Below are 17,289 nucleotides of genomic sequence, written 5' to 3'. Positions count from 1 at the left end.
ATAGTCCTCTGCTGAGCATGTATGTGTATGGGGGGGATCAGGAGAGATAGCCCTCTGCTAAGCGTGTATGGAGGGGGATCAGGAGAGATAGTCCTCTGCTGAGCATGTATGTGTATGGGGGGGATCAGGAGAGATAGCCCTCTGCTGAGCATGTATGTGTATGGGGGGGGGGATCAGGAGAGATAGCCCTCTGCTGAGCATGTATGTGTATGGGGGGGGGGATCAGGAGAGATAGCCCTCTGCTGAGCGTGTATGTGTATGGGGGGGGGGGGATCAGGAGAGATAGCCCTCTGCTGAGCATGTATGTGTATGGGGGGGGGATCAGGAGAGATAGCCCTCTGCTGAGCGTGTATGGAGGGGGGATCAGGAGAGATAGCCCTCTGCTGAGCATGTATGTGTATGGGGGGGGGGATCAGGAGAGATAGCCCTCTGCTGAGCATGTATGTGTATGGGGGGGGATCAGGAGAGATAGCCCTCTGCTGAGCATGTATGTGTATGGGGGGGGGGGGATCAGGAGAGATAGCCCTCTGCTGAGCGTGTATGGAGGGGGATCAGGGGAGATAGCCCTCTGCTGAGCGTGTATGTGTATGGGGGGGATCAGGAGAGATAGCCCTCTGCTGAGCATGTATGTGTATGGGGGGGGGGGGGGGGGATCAGGAGAGATAGTCCTCTGCTGAGCATGTATGTGTATGGGGGGGGGGATCAGGAGAGATAGTCCTCTGCTGAGCATGTATGTGTATGGGGGGGGATCAGGAGAGATAGCCCTCTGCTGAGCATGTATGTCTATGGGGGGGATCAGGAGAGATAGCCCTCTGCTGAGCATGTATGTGTATGGGGGGGGGGGGGGGGATCAGGAGAGATAGTCCTCTGCTGAGCATGTGTGTGTATGGGGGGGGGGGGGGGATCAGGAGAGATAGCCCTCTGCTGAGCATGTATGGGGGGGGGGATCAGGAGAGATAGTCCTCTGCTGAGCATGTATGTGTATGGGGGGGGGGATCAGGAGAGATAGTCCTCTGCTGAGCATGTGTGTGTATGGGGGGGGGGGATCAGGAGAGATAGCCCTCTGCTGAGCATGTATGGGGGGGGGGGGGGGATCAGGAGAGATAGCCCTCTGCTGAGCATGTATGTGTATGGGGGGGGGGGGGGAATTAGGAGAGATAGTCCTCTGCTGAGCATGTATGTGTATGGGAGGATCAGGAGAGATAGTCCTCTGCTGAGCATGTATGTGTATGGGGGGGGTCAGGAGAGATAGCCCTCTGCTGAGCATGTATGTGTATGGGGGGGGGGGGGATCAGGAGAGATAGTCCTCTGCTGAGCATGTATGTGTATGGGGGGGATCAGGAGAGATAGCCCTCTGCTGAGCATGTATGTGTATGGGGGGGATCAGGAGAGATAGCCCTCTGCTGAGCATGTATGTGTATGGGGGGATCAGGAGAGATAGCCCTCTGCTGAGCATGTATGGGGGGGGGGGGGGATCAGGAGAGATAGCCCTCTGCTGAGCATGTATGGGGGGGATCAGGAGAGATAGTCCTCTGCTGAGCATGTATGTGTATGGGGGGGATCAGGAGAGATAGCCCTCTGCTGAGCATGTATGTGTATGGTTGGGGGGGGGCAATCAGGAGAGATAGCCCTCTGATGAGCATGTATGTGTATGGGGGGGATCAGGAGAGATAGCCCTCTGCTGAGCATGTATGTGTATGGGGGGGGGGGGGGAGATCAGGAGAGATAGTCCTCTGCTGAGCATGTATGTGTATGGGGGGGGGGATCAGGAGGATAGCTCTCTGCTGAGCATGTATGGGGGGGAATCAGGAGAGATAGCCCTCTGCTGAGCATGTATGTGTATGGGGGGGGGGGGGATCAGGAGAGATAGCCCTCTGCTGAGCATGTATGTGTATGGGGGGGATCAGGAGAGATAGCCCTCTGCTGAGCATGTATGTGTATGGGGGGGGGGATCAGGAGAGATAGCCCTCTGATGAGCATGTATGTGTATGGGGGGGGGATCAGGAGAGATAGCCCTCTGCTGAGCATGTATGTGTATGGGGGGGGGGGAGATCAGGAGAGATAGCCCTCTGCTGAGCATGTATGTGTATGGTTGGGGGGGGGCAATCAGGAGAGATAGCCCTCTGCTGAGCATGTATGTGTATGGGGGGGGTCAGGAGAGATAGCCCTCTGCTGAGCATGTATGTGTATGGGGGGGGGGGGGGATCAGGAGAGATAGTCCTCTGCTGAGCATGTATGTGTATGGGGGGGATCAGGAGAGATAGCCCTCTGCTGAGCATGTATGTGTATGGGGGGGATCAGGAGAGATAGCCCTCTGCTGAGCATGTATGTGTATGGGGGGATCAGGAGAGATAGCCCTCTGCTGAGCATGTATGGGGGGGGGGGATCAGGAGAGATAGCCCTCTGCTGAGCATGTATGGGGGGGATCAGGAGAGATAGTCCTCTGCTGAGCATGTATGTGTATGGGGGGGATCAGGAGAGATAGCCCTCTGCTGAGCATGTATGTGTATGGGGGGGATCAGGAGAGATAGCCCTCTGCTGAGCATGTATGTGTATGGTTGGGGGGGGCAATCAGGAGAGATAGCCCTCTGATGAGCATGTATGTGTATGGGGGGGATCAGGAGAGATAGCCCTCTGCTGAGCATGTATGTGTATGGGGGGGGGGGGAGATCAGGAGAGATAGTCCTCTGCTGAGCATGTATGTGTATGGGGGGGGGGGGATCAGGAGGATAGCTCTCTGCTGAGCATGTATGGGGGGGAATCAGGAGAGATAGCCCTCTGCTGAGCATGTATGTGTATGGGGGGGGGGGGGATCAGGAGAGATAGCCCTCTGCTGAGCATGTATGTGTATGGGGGGGATCAGGAGAGATAGCCCTCTGCTGAGCATGTATGTGTATGGGGGGGGGGGATCAGGAGAGATAGCCCTCTGATGAGCATGTATGTGTATGGGGGGGGGATCAGGAGAGATAGCCCTCTGCTGAGCATGTATGTGTATGGGGGGGGGGGAGATCAGGAGAGATAGCCCTCTGCTGAGCATGTATGTGTATGGGGGGGGGGGGATCAGGAGAGATAGCCCTCTGCTGAGCATGTATGTGTATGGGGGGGATCAGGAGAGATAGCCCTCTGCTGAGCATGTATGTGTATGGGGGGGGGGGGGATCAGGAGAGATAGCCCTCTGCTGAGCATGTATGTGTATGGGGGAGATCAGGAGAGAGAGCCCTCTGCTGAGCATATATGTGTATGGGGGGGGGGGGGGGGAATCAGGAGAGATAGCCCTCTGCCGAGCATGTATGTGTATGGGGGGGGGATCAGGAGAGATAGCCCTCTGCTGAGCATGTATGTGTATGGGGGGGATCAGGAGAGATAGTCCTCTGCTGAGCATTGTATGTGTATGGGGGGGATCAGGAGAGATAGCCCTCTGCTGAGCATGTATGTGTATGGGGGGGGGGGATCAGGAGAGATAGCCTCTGCTGAGCATGTATGTGTATGGGGGGGGGGGATCAGGAGAGATAGTCCTCTGCTGAGCATGTATGTGTATGGGGGGGGGGGGGGGAATCAGGAGAGATAGCCCTCTGATGAGCATGTATGTCTATGTGGGGGGGGGATCAGGAGAGATAGTCCTCTGCTGAGCATGTATGTGTATGGGGGGGATCAGGAGAGATAGTCCTCTGCTGAGCATGTATGTGTATGGGGGGCTCAGGAGAGATAGTCCTCTGCTGAGCATGTATGTGTATGGGGGGGATCAGGAGAGATAGTCCTCTGCTGAGCATGTATGTGTATGGGGGGGCTCAGGAGAGATAGTCCTCTGCTGAGCATGTATGTGTATGGGGGGGGATCAGGAGAGATAGCCCTCTGCTGAACATGTGTATGTATGGGGGGGGGGGATCAGGAGAGATAGTCCTCTGCTGAGCATGTATGTGTATGGGGGGGGGGATCAGGAGAGATAGCCCTCTGCTGAGCATGTATGTGTAAGGGGATCAGGAGAGATAGTCCTCTGCTGAGCATGTATGTGTATGGGGGGGGGGGAATCAGGAGAGATAGCCCTCTGCTGAGCATGTATGTGGGGATCAGGAGAGATAGTCCTCTGCTGAGCATGTATGTGTATGGGGGAGATCAGGAGAGATAGCCCTCTGCTGAGCATGTATGTCTATGGGGGGGGGGGGGGATCAGAAGAGATAGCCCTCTGCTGAGCATGTATGTGTATGGGGGGGGGGGGGGGATCAGGAGAGATAGCCCTCTGCTGAGCATGTATGTGTATGGGGGGCTCAGGAGAGATAGCCCTCTGCAGAGCATGTATGTGTATGGGGGGGGGGGGGAATCAGGAGAGATAGCCCTCTGCTGAGCATGTATGTGTATAGGGGGGGGGGGAATCAGGAGAGATAGCCCTCTGCTGAGCATGTATGTGATTGGGGGATTGGGGGAGATAGCCCTCTGCGGAGCATGTATGTGTATGGGGGATCGGAATAGATAGCCCTAAGCCAAAAGAGCATTTAGTTGGTATTAGTTTGTATGGACGAGAATTATTTGGTACTATGAGCACTGAGATGGAGGCTGAAAAATACACAGATTTCCCACATGGCTATTCCTAAACTCAAATTACTGTATACCTATGACCAGTCTCAAGGTGCCCATACACCATCAACAGCTGAACACTAATTTAGCAACAGGTATTCTTTCTGACTGATGCTTGAAAAAGACCTCATTGAGTAGGTTGAAACGTCGCCTCACATTTTGGGTGAATAAATATTTTTTATATTGGATCGCTGGAGTGCCGCCCTGTTATTTTTGGAACTACATTGCTTGGGACGTGTTGGTCTGGTCTTACATAGGACTGAGCACCCGTCTGGATCCTGGGATTTGAATCCCGCACAGTGCCACTCTCACATTTCAACTATATACATATATACATACATGCTCTTACTTAGGGCTCGTACACACAGCCGTTGTGCTCAGATATTCTTTTTCACTTAACTCCGATAAAATACTGGACACCTGACGAACACCATTCACACCAATGGGATCCCTCGGAACCTGGTGGTGTCAGTTGTGCTCCGTTTGGCACAAAGAAATTAGCCAAATGGACCCTAAACAGGTCGGAACACAGCAGCAGTGTGAATTTAGCCTTATTTAGAGGGGAATAAACTGCTACGATTCTTCTGACAGCAGCTTATCTCCTGTGGGAAGAAACGATCGGCTATGGTGAAATCTAATGCAGGCCTTTCAGATCATTTTTAGGCCAAACCTGCTGATTTCGTTAGGGCTGGACGAACATCCAGTATATGGCGACCTTCTCACTTGTTCCTATGTCTAAAAAAGTATGGGGACAAATGGCTCTGGCATGTTGGTTGACATTGTACTATGTTATAGTGAAGACAGTAAAAGCGCCAAGCCTTGTGCATGGACACTCCAATTCCATGGCTTAGTGAACATGTGGTAAGATCTAAGGGGGAGATTTATCAAAATCAAAAAGTTGCTGAGGTGCCCATAGCAACCAATCAGATCACTTCTTTCATTTTTGAAAAAGCCTGTGAAAAATGAAAGAAGCGATCTGATTGGTTGCTATGGGTAGCTCAGCATCTTTTCCTCAGGACAGGTTTTGATAAATCTCTCCCTAAGTGTCTACGACCTCCGATAGGAATCTACGTAATACCAGAAAAACAGTTTTTTGGAAAGTGCTTATGCCTACAGGGCATAGATTCATGAAATGAATCCAACAATTTTGGGCATATCCAATGAACGAAAAGGTCTTCAGTGAGGTCATTATACAAAGCTGCAGGAGGGCGACGTGCCGCACCTTCCTCGGACTATGAACCCATCACGTTTTTGTCAAACAACACCAACTTCTCTGATAGGCGGCCAAGCCTTAGAATTACTAAGGTCTAAAGAGCATGCTTCACTACTCCAAGGGTGCCCTTCACTACGCCAAGCGTATCTTGATCCTTTTAAGGCATTTCAAAATTTTTTAGAAACTATTAAACCCAACTTCCTGGTATTTTGCTACATGAGAGAAACTACTTCAATGCCAGGTTAGCTGGAAATTACACACAAGCTTTTGTATTTTCAAGGACTGAACATGGAGGCAAAGAATGGCCTATTATTAAACATTAAAGCCAAAAAGCGTTCCTGTCATATCACAGAAAAAAAATAATGCTTCTACATGTTACTCCCTAGGTCATGCAGATATTTTACATGTCTTTATGTGTCTAGCTTCTGTATTTGGCTCACAAATCCCTCTGTTCTGCTGCTCACTCATTCTGACATCCTCTGTTCAGGAAGGGGCGTGTTCGAGGCAAGCACTGAGCCCGTCCTCGCTCATAGTGTTGTGAGCTATATTGAATGGTCTTTTAACATATTAAATAAAAGTTATGTTTGATTTCATTACAAACTATTTACACACTTTTTTTTCTTGTAAAGTCTTCTATTGTAAACCAAGTTTTGGAGTTGAAAATAAATGAAATAACAACAACAGCCCTCAAAATGATGTCAAAAAAATGTATAGATAATATTTACTAGGGATCGACCGATATCGTTTTTTTAGGGCCAATACCGATAATCTGTGGCCTTTCAGGCCGATAGCCGATAACTTATACTGATATTCCGGTATAAATTATCGGCTATTTCTCCACCACCCCTGGTCCCGAAAAAGCGGCTGCAGATCATTGATTTAAAGCGGGTGCAAGGTAATTGCTGATACCGATAATGTCCAAAATTGTGAATATCGGCCAATAATATCGGCCAAACCGATAATCGGACGATCCCTAATATTTACTCCTAAATACATATATGAATAAACTAAATACATGTATTATATAATATATCTCTGAATATAGATTTATTATAGTAAAAAAAAAAAATAATTAGAATATATATATATATATAACATATTGTTTTCATTATAATAAATCTATATTCATATATATATATATATATATATATATATATATATATATATATATATATATAAATATGAATATAGATTTATTATAATTTAAAAAAATTATTAAAGATGAAGGCTATGAATCAGGGCCTGCCAGCCCAGCTATGTGGAAGCGTATTCCAATAGAATGTTTCTTGTAATATTTTGTGTTTAATTATTTCATTTTTTAGTTTATTTTTCTTATCTTTATTTCATTTATTGTGTTTATTATTTTGATATGATTTTTTAATTTTTGATTTTCTACTAATTTATATATAACAAGTTATATTCCTCAATATTAAGTTCCCCTTCCATTACCCGGATCCCCTACCTGTTTAGGTATTGAACTCTTCTTTATGCCAGGCAGCGGCTGACATGACGCCAGTGGTTGCATGGCAACATTAGCTCCTTTTACACATGATCGCACTCATTTAGGTGGATGCGGTCATGTGATAGGGGTGCGTCACATGATCGGGATGCCGCGGCTTCCTCCCCTACCCTCGTCATCAGTTACTGATGGCGATGACGTGGGAGAGGGTCACATGGGTGCCCCGGTCATGTGATCACATCCCAGGAGCCTTTCTAATCTATACACACATGCGCAGTGCACTTTTTACCCACGCAAGCTCCGCCATCAACAGAGCGAGTGAGTAATATCTCCCTGTCCTTATACTAATATTGATACATAATTATGTACATATGAGTATAATTAATAATTAGATGCTGTTATATGATTATACCTGAGATGGTGTATTTTCAAGCATTGTTTTTAATCTGCACAATTATGCACAGTATCGCACTATAATATGCACTTTATAATTCTGTAAAACACAATATGAGATGTAATTTATTTATGTATTTCACTTAATATGTTTATAATTTTGTGTAATTGATTGATGTGAAATATTGCACTAGAACTGGGTATTTAAACCCCTTAGATTGTGTGTATCACAGGCTTGAAAATGGCTCCATAGGGGCAGAAACGTTGCTGTATTGAGACATGGACAAATAAATGCACTTTATTTAACTTGAGTGCTGCGCTTGTTGGATTTTCTACATTACAAGGAACCCTGATCAGGTTAGAGCGCTGGCACCATTAAACGGACTGAGCTCAGTAGTGCTGCAGATTTTTTCTATGATATGTATATATATATATATATATATATATATATATATATATATATATATATCGTTTTATTATAATGAATAAATCTATATTCATTTATTTTATTCAGATTATAATAAATGTATAATTATTTAATTTATTCATTGATGTAATGATTTAGGAATTTTAATTTTTTGGGAGATAATTTTGAGGACTGTTGTTATTTCATATGTTATTATATTTTTGCTGTACTGGGAATTGACACCTGACAGTTAGCCTCAATTTCTCCATCCATGAGGTTTTTGTTGTGAGCTATATATGTTTTTTTTTGGGGGGGGGGTTGTTGCTTTTTGTTTTTGAGTTTTAAATAAAGCCGCATGTTTAAAGGGGTTATCCAGGAAAAAAACTTTTTATATATATATATATATATATATATATATATATATATATATATATACACACACACACACATCAACTGGCTCCAGAAAGTTAAACAGATTTGTAAATTATTTCTATTAAAAAATCTTAATCCTTTCAGTACTTATGAGCTTCTGAAGTTGAGTTGTTCTTTTCTGTCTAAGTGCTCTCTGATGACACCTGTCTCGGGGACCGCCCAGTTTAGAAGCAAATCCCCATAGCAAACCTCTTCTACTCTGTGCAGTTCCTGAGACAAGCAGAGATGTCAGCAGAGAGCACTGTTGCCAGACAGAAAAGAACAACTCAGCTTCAACTCAACAAAACATAAAAAAAAAAAAATTACATAAGGGAACACGAGTTTCTATGTGTTTCTATACATATGTTTTTCTATGCATTTGTTTCTATGCCATAGTCTATGGCCCTGTTTCCCAACCAGTGTGCCTACAGCTGTTGCAAAACTACAACTTCCAGCATGCCCGGACAGCCGAAGGCTGTCCCGGCATGCTGGGAGTTGTAGTTTTGCAACAGCTGGAGGTACACTGGTTGGGAAACACTGGTCTATGGGTACATGGATGATATAGTCCTATAAACGTGATGTGAATGAAGCCTTGTATGAATTTTTGATAACTGCTTTATGCAAAAGTAGAAAATCCAGCTTTTCTATTTTATAGTGTTTATTACAAGGCATTATATGAGCCCAGACAGATTTTCAGCTCTGACTGTATAGATGATTTTATAGTTCTCGGCTTACCTTCTGTGTCATCCAAGTTGGGAGTCAGCGCCAGAAATTTGTTAGTATTAACATTTTCATCATGGCTGCGAGCTGAAGACTGTTGTGACACATGCTGGATGGAGAACAAAGAGGAAATCAGAATAGTTGTAGGAAAATGTTACATGGCGCTGTGTATAATATAAGGGAAGGTGAAGAGGTCATAGGTAATACATCGCTTGCACAACTGAGAGAATACTGAGCTATGGGGCTATGAGATTAACTGGTAAAAACACATAATAAACCACCTAACCCCTGTACTCTTCCTTCTTTGCAACATATCTGCAATGTTTTCATGTTTATGTCTAAGGAGAACTTGGCACTGATGATTATTTCTCACTATGGATTCTTTGATGTCATGGTACCCTGGTGGGTCAGGGCTGCCATGGTACCCTGGCGGGTCAGGGCTGCCATGGTACCCTGGCGGGTCAGGGCTGCCATGGTACCCTGGCGGGTCAGGGCTGCCATGGTACCCTGGCGGGTCAGGGCTGCCATGGTACCCTGGCGGGTCAGGGCTGCCATGGTACCCTGGCGGGTCAGGGCTGCCATGGTACCCTGGCGGGTCAGGGCTGCCATGGTACCCTGGCGGGTCAGGGCTGCCATGGTACCCTGGCGGGTCAGGGCTGCCATGGTACCCTGGCGGGTCAGGGCTGCCATGGTACCCTGGCGGGTCAGGGCTGCCATGGTACCCTGGCGGGTCAGGGCTGCCATGGTACCCTGGCGGGTCAGGGCTGCCATGGTACCCTGGCGGGTCAGGGCTGCCATGGTACCCTGGCGGGTCAGGGCTGCCATGGTGCCCTGGCGGGTCAGGGCTGCCATGGTGCCCTGGCGGGTCAGGGCTGCCATGGTGCCCTGGCGGGTCAGGGCTGCCATGGTGCCCTGGCGGGTCAGGGCTGCCATGGTGCCCTGGCGGGTCAGGGCTGCCATGGTGCCCTGGCGGGTCAGGGCTGCCATGGTGCCCTGGCGGGTCAGGGCTGCCATGGTGCCCTGGCGGGTCAGGGCTGCCATGGTGCCCTGGCGGGTCAGGGCTGCCATGGTGCCCTGGCGGGTCAGGGCTGCCATGGTGCCCTGGCGGGTCAGGGCTGCCATGGTGCCCTGGCGGGTCAGGGCTGCCATGGTGCCCTGGCGGGTCAGGGCTGCCATGGTGCCCTGGCGGGTCAGGGCTGCCATGGTACCCTGGCGGGTCAGGGCTGCCATGGTACCCTGGCGGGTCAGGGCTGCCATGGTACCCTGGCGGGTCAGGGCTGCCATGGTACCCTGGCGGGTCAGGGCTGCCATGGTACCCTGGCGGGTCAGGGCTGCCATGGTACCCTGGCGGGTCAGGGCTGCCATGGTACCCTGGCGGGTCAGGGCTGACATGGTACCCTGGCGGGTCAGGGCTGACATGGTACCCTGGCGGGTCAGCGCAGCCATGGTACACTGGCGGGTCAGCGCAGCCATGGTACCCTGGCGGGTCAGCGCAGCCATGGTACCCTGGTGGGTCAGCGCAGCCATGGTACCCTGGTGGGTCAGCGCAGCCATGGTACCCTGGTGGGTCAGCGCAGCCATGGTACCCTGGTGGGTCAGCGCAGCCATGGTACTCTGGTGGGTCAGCGCAGCCATGGTACTCTGGTGGGTCAGTGCAGCCATGGTACTCTGGTGGGTCAGCGCAGCCATGGTACTCTGGTGGGTCAGCGCAGCCATGGTACTCTGGTGGGTCAGCGCAGCCATGGTACTCTGGTGGGTCAGCGCAGCCATGGTACTCTGGTGCCATAAGATTATGTACTTGCATAACTTATCCCAATATACTTTCTTAACTGAGGGACTCACAGATGTGCCTTAGGCCGGTAACTATTAATTTGCTTCCTTCTCTAGCTACTGGGTTCACATCCCACCAACTTATTGGAATCTTTAGGTTTGTTTACCTTGTCTTGATTCCCCTGTTTCTTATTCCTTTCAGGTAACCCTCCCAAAAACTAAAACACACACACACACACACATAAAATCAATGTGGTTTTCTTACAATAAGGTGCATTGCCAAGGAATGACTGATACCTAGTACCAATGGATCATGGTGCTCTGTTAAGTGGTTGGATTGGCTTTTTTATACCCATATTAAGTACTTACAATAATGTTCTATTGAGGAGAATGGGGCAAGTTCAGCGCTCGGCAATGCTGGAAAGCCCCATAGAAAATAAATGAAGCACTGACCAGCAGCCACTCCATTCATTTGGGGACAATAGTTTTTCGTTCTCGGGATAAGTGGGAATCTGACCACTGGAACCCTCATCGATTCTGAGAACGGAAGAAAAATGTTCCCAAAATAAATGGATTAGCAGCCAGCATGTGTGGCCAGTGCTTCATCAGCTAGTTATCCCTTATTCTGTGGATAACTTTTGATCTTAGGATAACCTTTTTTTTTTTTTTTTTTTTCAAACATCTTTTTATTTGAATTTACAAACTTTCACAGCCGTCTGAGTATCACCAGACGTGACATTAAACATATCATAGAACAAGATTTCAATACAAACATGCGAATTACAGATAGTAGCAGAACATTCCCCACCCTCTCCCCAATCCCAACCATCGCATCACTAAAATTCCAGTACCTCAGGGAATGTCTAGTGTGGGGCCCCCACACCAAACTGATATACTTCCTAGATCTGTACTTCCTGCATATATCATATTTACCGACCCTTAAGAGTATTCATCACCTAATTAGAAACTACGCACGGTCCCCCTCATCTCATGTGTACATAATGGTACAATTTGGTTACCTATCTTCCAGAATATTTAATCTGCCCAACGTGCCTGCTATACTGTGCGACAAATACCATGTGGTGTCGCGAAAGGGTGTGATCACCTCTCGCATCTCAGCTTCTGACAAAAAATGTGTAACAAACAGTTTCCATTTTTTAAAGAACCCCTTTGCCGACTTTTCTTTTGTTTTCCTAACTTCTGCAAGATCATAAAACATATATTTCTTAACTGATTGTATCACCTCAGTGCTTGCAGGCATATCAGGCGTAAGCCAATGATTCAAGAGACATCTTTTTGCAACCAGTATGATGAGATGTAACAACAATGACACCTTCATCCCTTCTGGCTCTATATGCAATAATAGCAACTGAGTATTATAAGGTAGGGATAAATGGGTTGTTGTTGATATGTACATCGAGAGCGAGCTCCAGAAGGATTGCACACGTGGGCACATGATCAATCCATGTAACAGGTCTGTCAGCGGAGCGTCACAGTTAGGGCAGCAATCTATCCGGTCTGGGTAAGTGGGGGTTTTAGGTAGGTTAAAACCATAGGTAGCATGGTGGATTATTTTAAATTGTGTTTCCCTCCATGTTTCATTAATCACTGCTTTTTTTACCTTAAGCCAACCTTTTAACCCCTTAAGGACCAAGGACGTACCGGTACGTCCTTGGTCCTGCTCTTCTGATATAACGCGGGGTTACACAGTAACCCCGCGTCATATCACGGCGGGCCCGGCGTCATAGTGAAGCCGGGACCCGCCTCTAATAGCGTGCAGCGCCGATCACGGCGCCGCGCGCTATTAACCCTTTAGCCGCGCGCTCAGAGCTGAGCCGCGCGGCTAAAAGTGAAAGTGAAAGTTCCCGGCTAGCTCAGTCGGGCTGTTCGGGATAGCCGCGGCTAATCGCGGCATCCCGAACAGCTGACAGGACAGCGGGAGGGCCCCTTCCTGCCTCCTCGCTGTCCGATCGCCGAATGACTGCTCAGTGCCTGAGATCCAGGCATGAGCCGTCATGCGGCAGAATCGTTGATCACTGGTTTCTTATGAGAAACCAGTGATCAACATAGAAGATCAGTGTGTGCAGTGTTATAGGTCCCTATGGGACCTATAACACTGCAAAAAAAAAGTGAAAAAAAAAAGTGAATAAAGATCATTTAACTCCTCCCCTATTAAAAGTTTGAATCACCCCCCTTTTCCAATAAAAAAAAAAAACAGTGTAAATAAAAATAAAAATAAACATATGTGGTATCACCGCGTGCGGAAATGTCCGAATTATAAAAATATAACATTAATTAAACCGCTCGGTCAATGGCGTGCGCGCAAAAAAATTCCAAAGTCCAAAATAGTGCATTTTTGGTCACTTTTTATATCATTTAAAAATGAATAAAAAGTGATCAATAAGTCCTATCAATGCAAAAATGGTACCGTTAAAAACTTCAGATCACGGCGCAAATAATTTGCCCTCATACCGCCCCATACACGCAAAATAAAAAAGTTATAGGGGTCAGAAGATGACAATTTTAAACGTATAAATTTTCCTGCATGTAGTTATGATTTTTTCCAGAAGTCCGACAAAATCAAACCTATATAAGTAGGGTATCATTTTAATCGTATGGACCTACAGAATAAAGATAAGGTGTCATTTTTACCTAAAAATGTACTACGTAGAAACGGAAGCCCCCAAAAGTTACAAAACAGCGTTTTTTTTTCAATTTTGTCGCACAATGATTTTTTTTCCCGCTTCACCATAGAATTTGGGGCAAAATGAATGACGTCATTACAAAGTAGAATTGGTGGCGCAAAAAATAAGCCATCATTTGGATTTTTAGGTGTAAATTTGAAAGAGTTATGATTTTTTAAAGGCAAGGAGCAAAAAACGAAAATGCAAAAACGGAAAAACCCCCGGTCCTTAAGGGGTTAAAATGTCACCTGTTAAATTATCTACATCCAACTTCCTCTCCCAATAGGAGAACAGTGTAGCGCTCGTCACCTCAACGCCCTTTCGTGTTATAAAGCGGTAGAGGTGGGACAAAGAGTGACCAGGTGTGTCAGCAGTTATAAGGGAATCAAAGGCAGTCTGGGTCCTTTCCTTCGACACATCCCGCAGTCGGGGCTTAAGGAATCCCATGACCTGAGAGTATGGAAGGAAGTGACTCCCACTCAAGGAGAATTTGGTGCACAATTCCTCAAAGGTAAGGTATCTACTTTCGGACTCATGAAATAAAGAGCCCACCCTATGTATGCCCGCTCTCTTCCATGTCCCAAACATTGCATTACTACTCCCTAACTTGAATTCCGGGTGTGTCCAAAGGGGCATATGTTTACTTAAGAAGATTGGTAAGTCTAAGGCCTTCCTACAAGCCTTCCATGCCACCACGGTGTCTCTCACAATCAGGGCACCTTTGAGTTCCTTCGGAATGGTCCCATACGCAGTATGAAGTAGAGCACTTAAAGACCAGGGGGAAACTAGGGCAGACTCAAGGTCATAATTCGAGTACTGATTGTCACCACGTACCCAATCTACACAGTGCCTAAATACACAAGTAAGATTATAGTGTCTCAAGTCCGGGAAACCTACTCCTCCACTCTCTTTGGGTAACATTAATTTGCGTAGGGCTATACACGGGCGTTTATTGGACCACACAAACTTAGTGAATGCAGACGTCAAGCTAGAGACGTCAGAGTGTTTCAGTAGCATTGGGATGGTTTGTAGTGGATACAACAATTTGGAAAAGGTAAGCATTTTTAAAAGATGACACCGTGCCAGCATAGGGAGAGGCAATGTAATCCACCTTGATAATTCCTGCTTCAGCTTATGAAACAATGGGGGGTAATTTAAAGTATACAATGAATGAGCCGTTCTTCCTATTTCAATACCTAAGTACCTAAATTAGGATAACCTTTTTAGTTCACTCTCCATTTCCAATATGAATCATGAATTCATGAGTTCAACATAATCTGGACCAGATCCCGACTGACCTGGAGAGATGTTCTCAGCCAGACCTGTATTATACTGTTAAGTGTCTAGGTTTATGGGGGATATTCCTGTAGGGGGGGCACAATTGTAAAACTAAATACCCCTCCACCCTACAATCAGAGGATTTCCTGCTTGTTAGGGTCAAGGCTACTACACTATGTGTTCTGCTCTATTCTGTTAAAGGGGTACTCCGCTGCTCAGCATTTGGAACAAACTGTTCCGAACGCTGGAGCCGTGAGCTCGTGACACCATAGTCACGCCCCCTCATGATGTCACACCCCGCCCCCTCAATGCAAGTCTATGGGAGGGGGCATGACAGCTGTTACGCCCCCTCCCATAGACTTGCATTGAGGGGGTGAGGCATGACATCATGAGAAGGCGGGGCTATGACGTCACAAGCTCCCGGCGTCGGCTCCAGCGTTCGGAACAGTCTGTAAAGCGGAGTACCCCTTTAAGCTGTATGGCAAAGATGGGTGTAAGAAACCAGTATTCCCCATACCCCCAGCTTTGACATGCTGTTTGTTGAGCATTTTTATACATTATTATTTTCTCTATACTTTAGTGGGTTGGGGCACAATTCCCTACCTGGAGATCTTCCCACAGTTGTTTTCGCATCTCCAGACCCTGAACTTTCACCTCCTTCTCCTTTGCCACCTTTCTCAGTAAGACTTCATCTAAGACTTTCATCTTCTTAAAGGCTTTTTCCAGTTTAGGGTCAATGTTGTCTTCTGTACTTTGTGGCCGCTCAGTGGATCCTGTCAAAACATAAGATATAAGGTAAAGGTGGTATGAAACATGCAGTTACAGGCTCATTGTGCCTATTCTGCCCTCTAAAAAAGAGGTACTCCGCTGCAAGGCATCTTATCCCCCATCCCCCCCCCCCCCCCACGATCTCACGCAGCACCTGGAGCTCTAAGCAAACGCCGGGTTCCTGCGGCACTGGTCGTGATGTCACAGCCACGCCCCCTCCATTCATTTCTGTGGGAGGGGTGCATGTCGGCAGATGTTGTGGGGGCGTGGCTATGTCACGATCACAGCCTTTGGCTCCAAGCGTTCTGAACAAAAAAAAAACTTTAAGATTAGCATCCACCAGCGCATAGCACCATCTTTTTTCCTGTGCAGACAAGTGGAGACAATGCAAAGAGTCATCTAGGGGTAACCCAGAAGAAGTCAGGCAGTCAGGTAACCATCTCCCCCCCCTCAAGCTTGACTGACCCCCTAAATCCCATATTTGCTTGTCATGGCTTTAGGTTGCCATAAAGAATACTCACCTCTCCCTTGTTCCACAGGCCGGCCGGTCTTTTGGTTCCACGCGCACACCGGCCGGCAGAGACAGGCTTTCAGTCACCACCGCTCTGCTGTTGGGTCCTAGCACATGCACGCTGACTCTTTTGGATTTAAAAGGAAAGCGTATGCAGCATTTTGCACTCAACCACCAATCCTCGTTCTGCCTGCACCTATATAAAAAGGACTTCTTCCTGCAACCTGTGTCCGAGCATTAAAGGGGTACTCTGGTGGAAAACAGAGGTCTCTGCTGACATCACGAGCACAGTGCTCTCTGCTGACATCTCTGTCCATTTTAAGAACTGTCCAGAGTAGAAGAAAATCCCCATAGCAAACATATGCTGCTCTGGAAAGTTCCCTAAATGGACAGATGTCAGCAGAGAGCACTGTGGTCATGATGTCAGCAGAGAGCACTGTGGTCATCATGTCAGCAGAGAGCACTGTGGTCATCATGTCAGCAAAGAGTACTGTGGTCATCATATCAGCAGAGAGCTCTGTGTTCCAAAAAGAAAATAATTTCCTCTGTAGTATTCAGCAGCTAATAAGTACTGGAAGGATTAAGATTTTTTAATACAAGTAATTTACAAATCTGTTTAACTTTCTGGCACCAGTTGATTGAAAAAAAAAGTTTTCCACCTAGAGTACCCCTTTGAATGATACCAAAGAAACGGGTTGTAGTCACTTGTTACCCATAAGAACATACAAGTTTATTGATATACATTAAAATATATAGTTTTTGCTAGGGATCGACCGATTATCGGTTTGGCCGATATTTACGATTTTGGACATTATCGGTATCGGCAATTACCTTGCCGATAATGCCCCCCTCCCAGAGACCACCGCCGCTGCCCCATTGCCTCCCCCATCCCCGGTTTTATAATTACCTGTTCCCGGGGCCCGGGGTCCGCGCTACTTCTGGCTCCCGCAACGTCCTGCGCACTGCGCAGCGCAATGTCGAGTGATGTCCTCAACGCAACGTCACAGTCAGTGCGCATAGTGACAGCTCAGGATGCCGCCGGAGCCAGAAGTAGCGCGGACCCCGGGAACAGGCGATTATAAAACCGGGGATGGGGGAGGCAAT

General features: G+C 47.4%; 1 protein-coding gene across 11 annotated transcripts in view; it reads right to left on the bottom strand.

Moving 5' to 3' along the window:
- The window catches only part of FSIP1 (fibrous sheath interacting protein 1), a 261,319-nt gene that overhangs the window by 219,757 nt on the left and 24,273 nt on the right, over positions 1 to 17,289 (bottom strand). For all 11 annotated transcript variants that reach the window (XR_008849005.1, XR_008849006.1, XR_008849007.1 and 8 more), the window contains exons 5-6: positions 15,510 to 15,679; positions 9,190 to 9,283 (exon numbers count right to left, since the gene is read on the bottom strand). Coding sequence is in view for 7 of the 11 variants with exons in the window: in XM_056546997.1 (XP_056402972.1) it covers positions 9,190 to 9,283; positions 15,510 to 15,679 (264 nt within the window). In the remaining 4 variants the exon portion in view is untranslated. The remainder of the gene's footprint in view (positions 1 to 9,189; positions 9,284 to 15,509; positions 15,680 to 17,289) is intronic.

The sequence above is a fragment of the Hyla sarda genome, chromosome 11, assembly GCF_029499605.1.
Source record: "Hyla sarda isolate aHylSar1 chromosome 11, aHylSar1.hap1, whole genome shotgun sequence".
Taxonomy (NCBI): Eukaryota; Metazoa; Chordata; class Amphibia; order Anura; family Hylidae; genus Hyla; species Hyla sarda.
The sequence above is the reverse complement of the archived record's forward strand: the minus strand, read 5'-3'. Positions and strand labels throughout refer to the sequence as shown.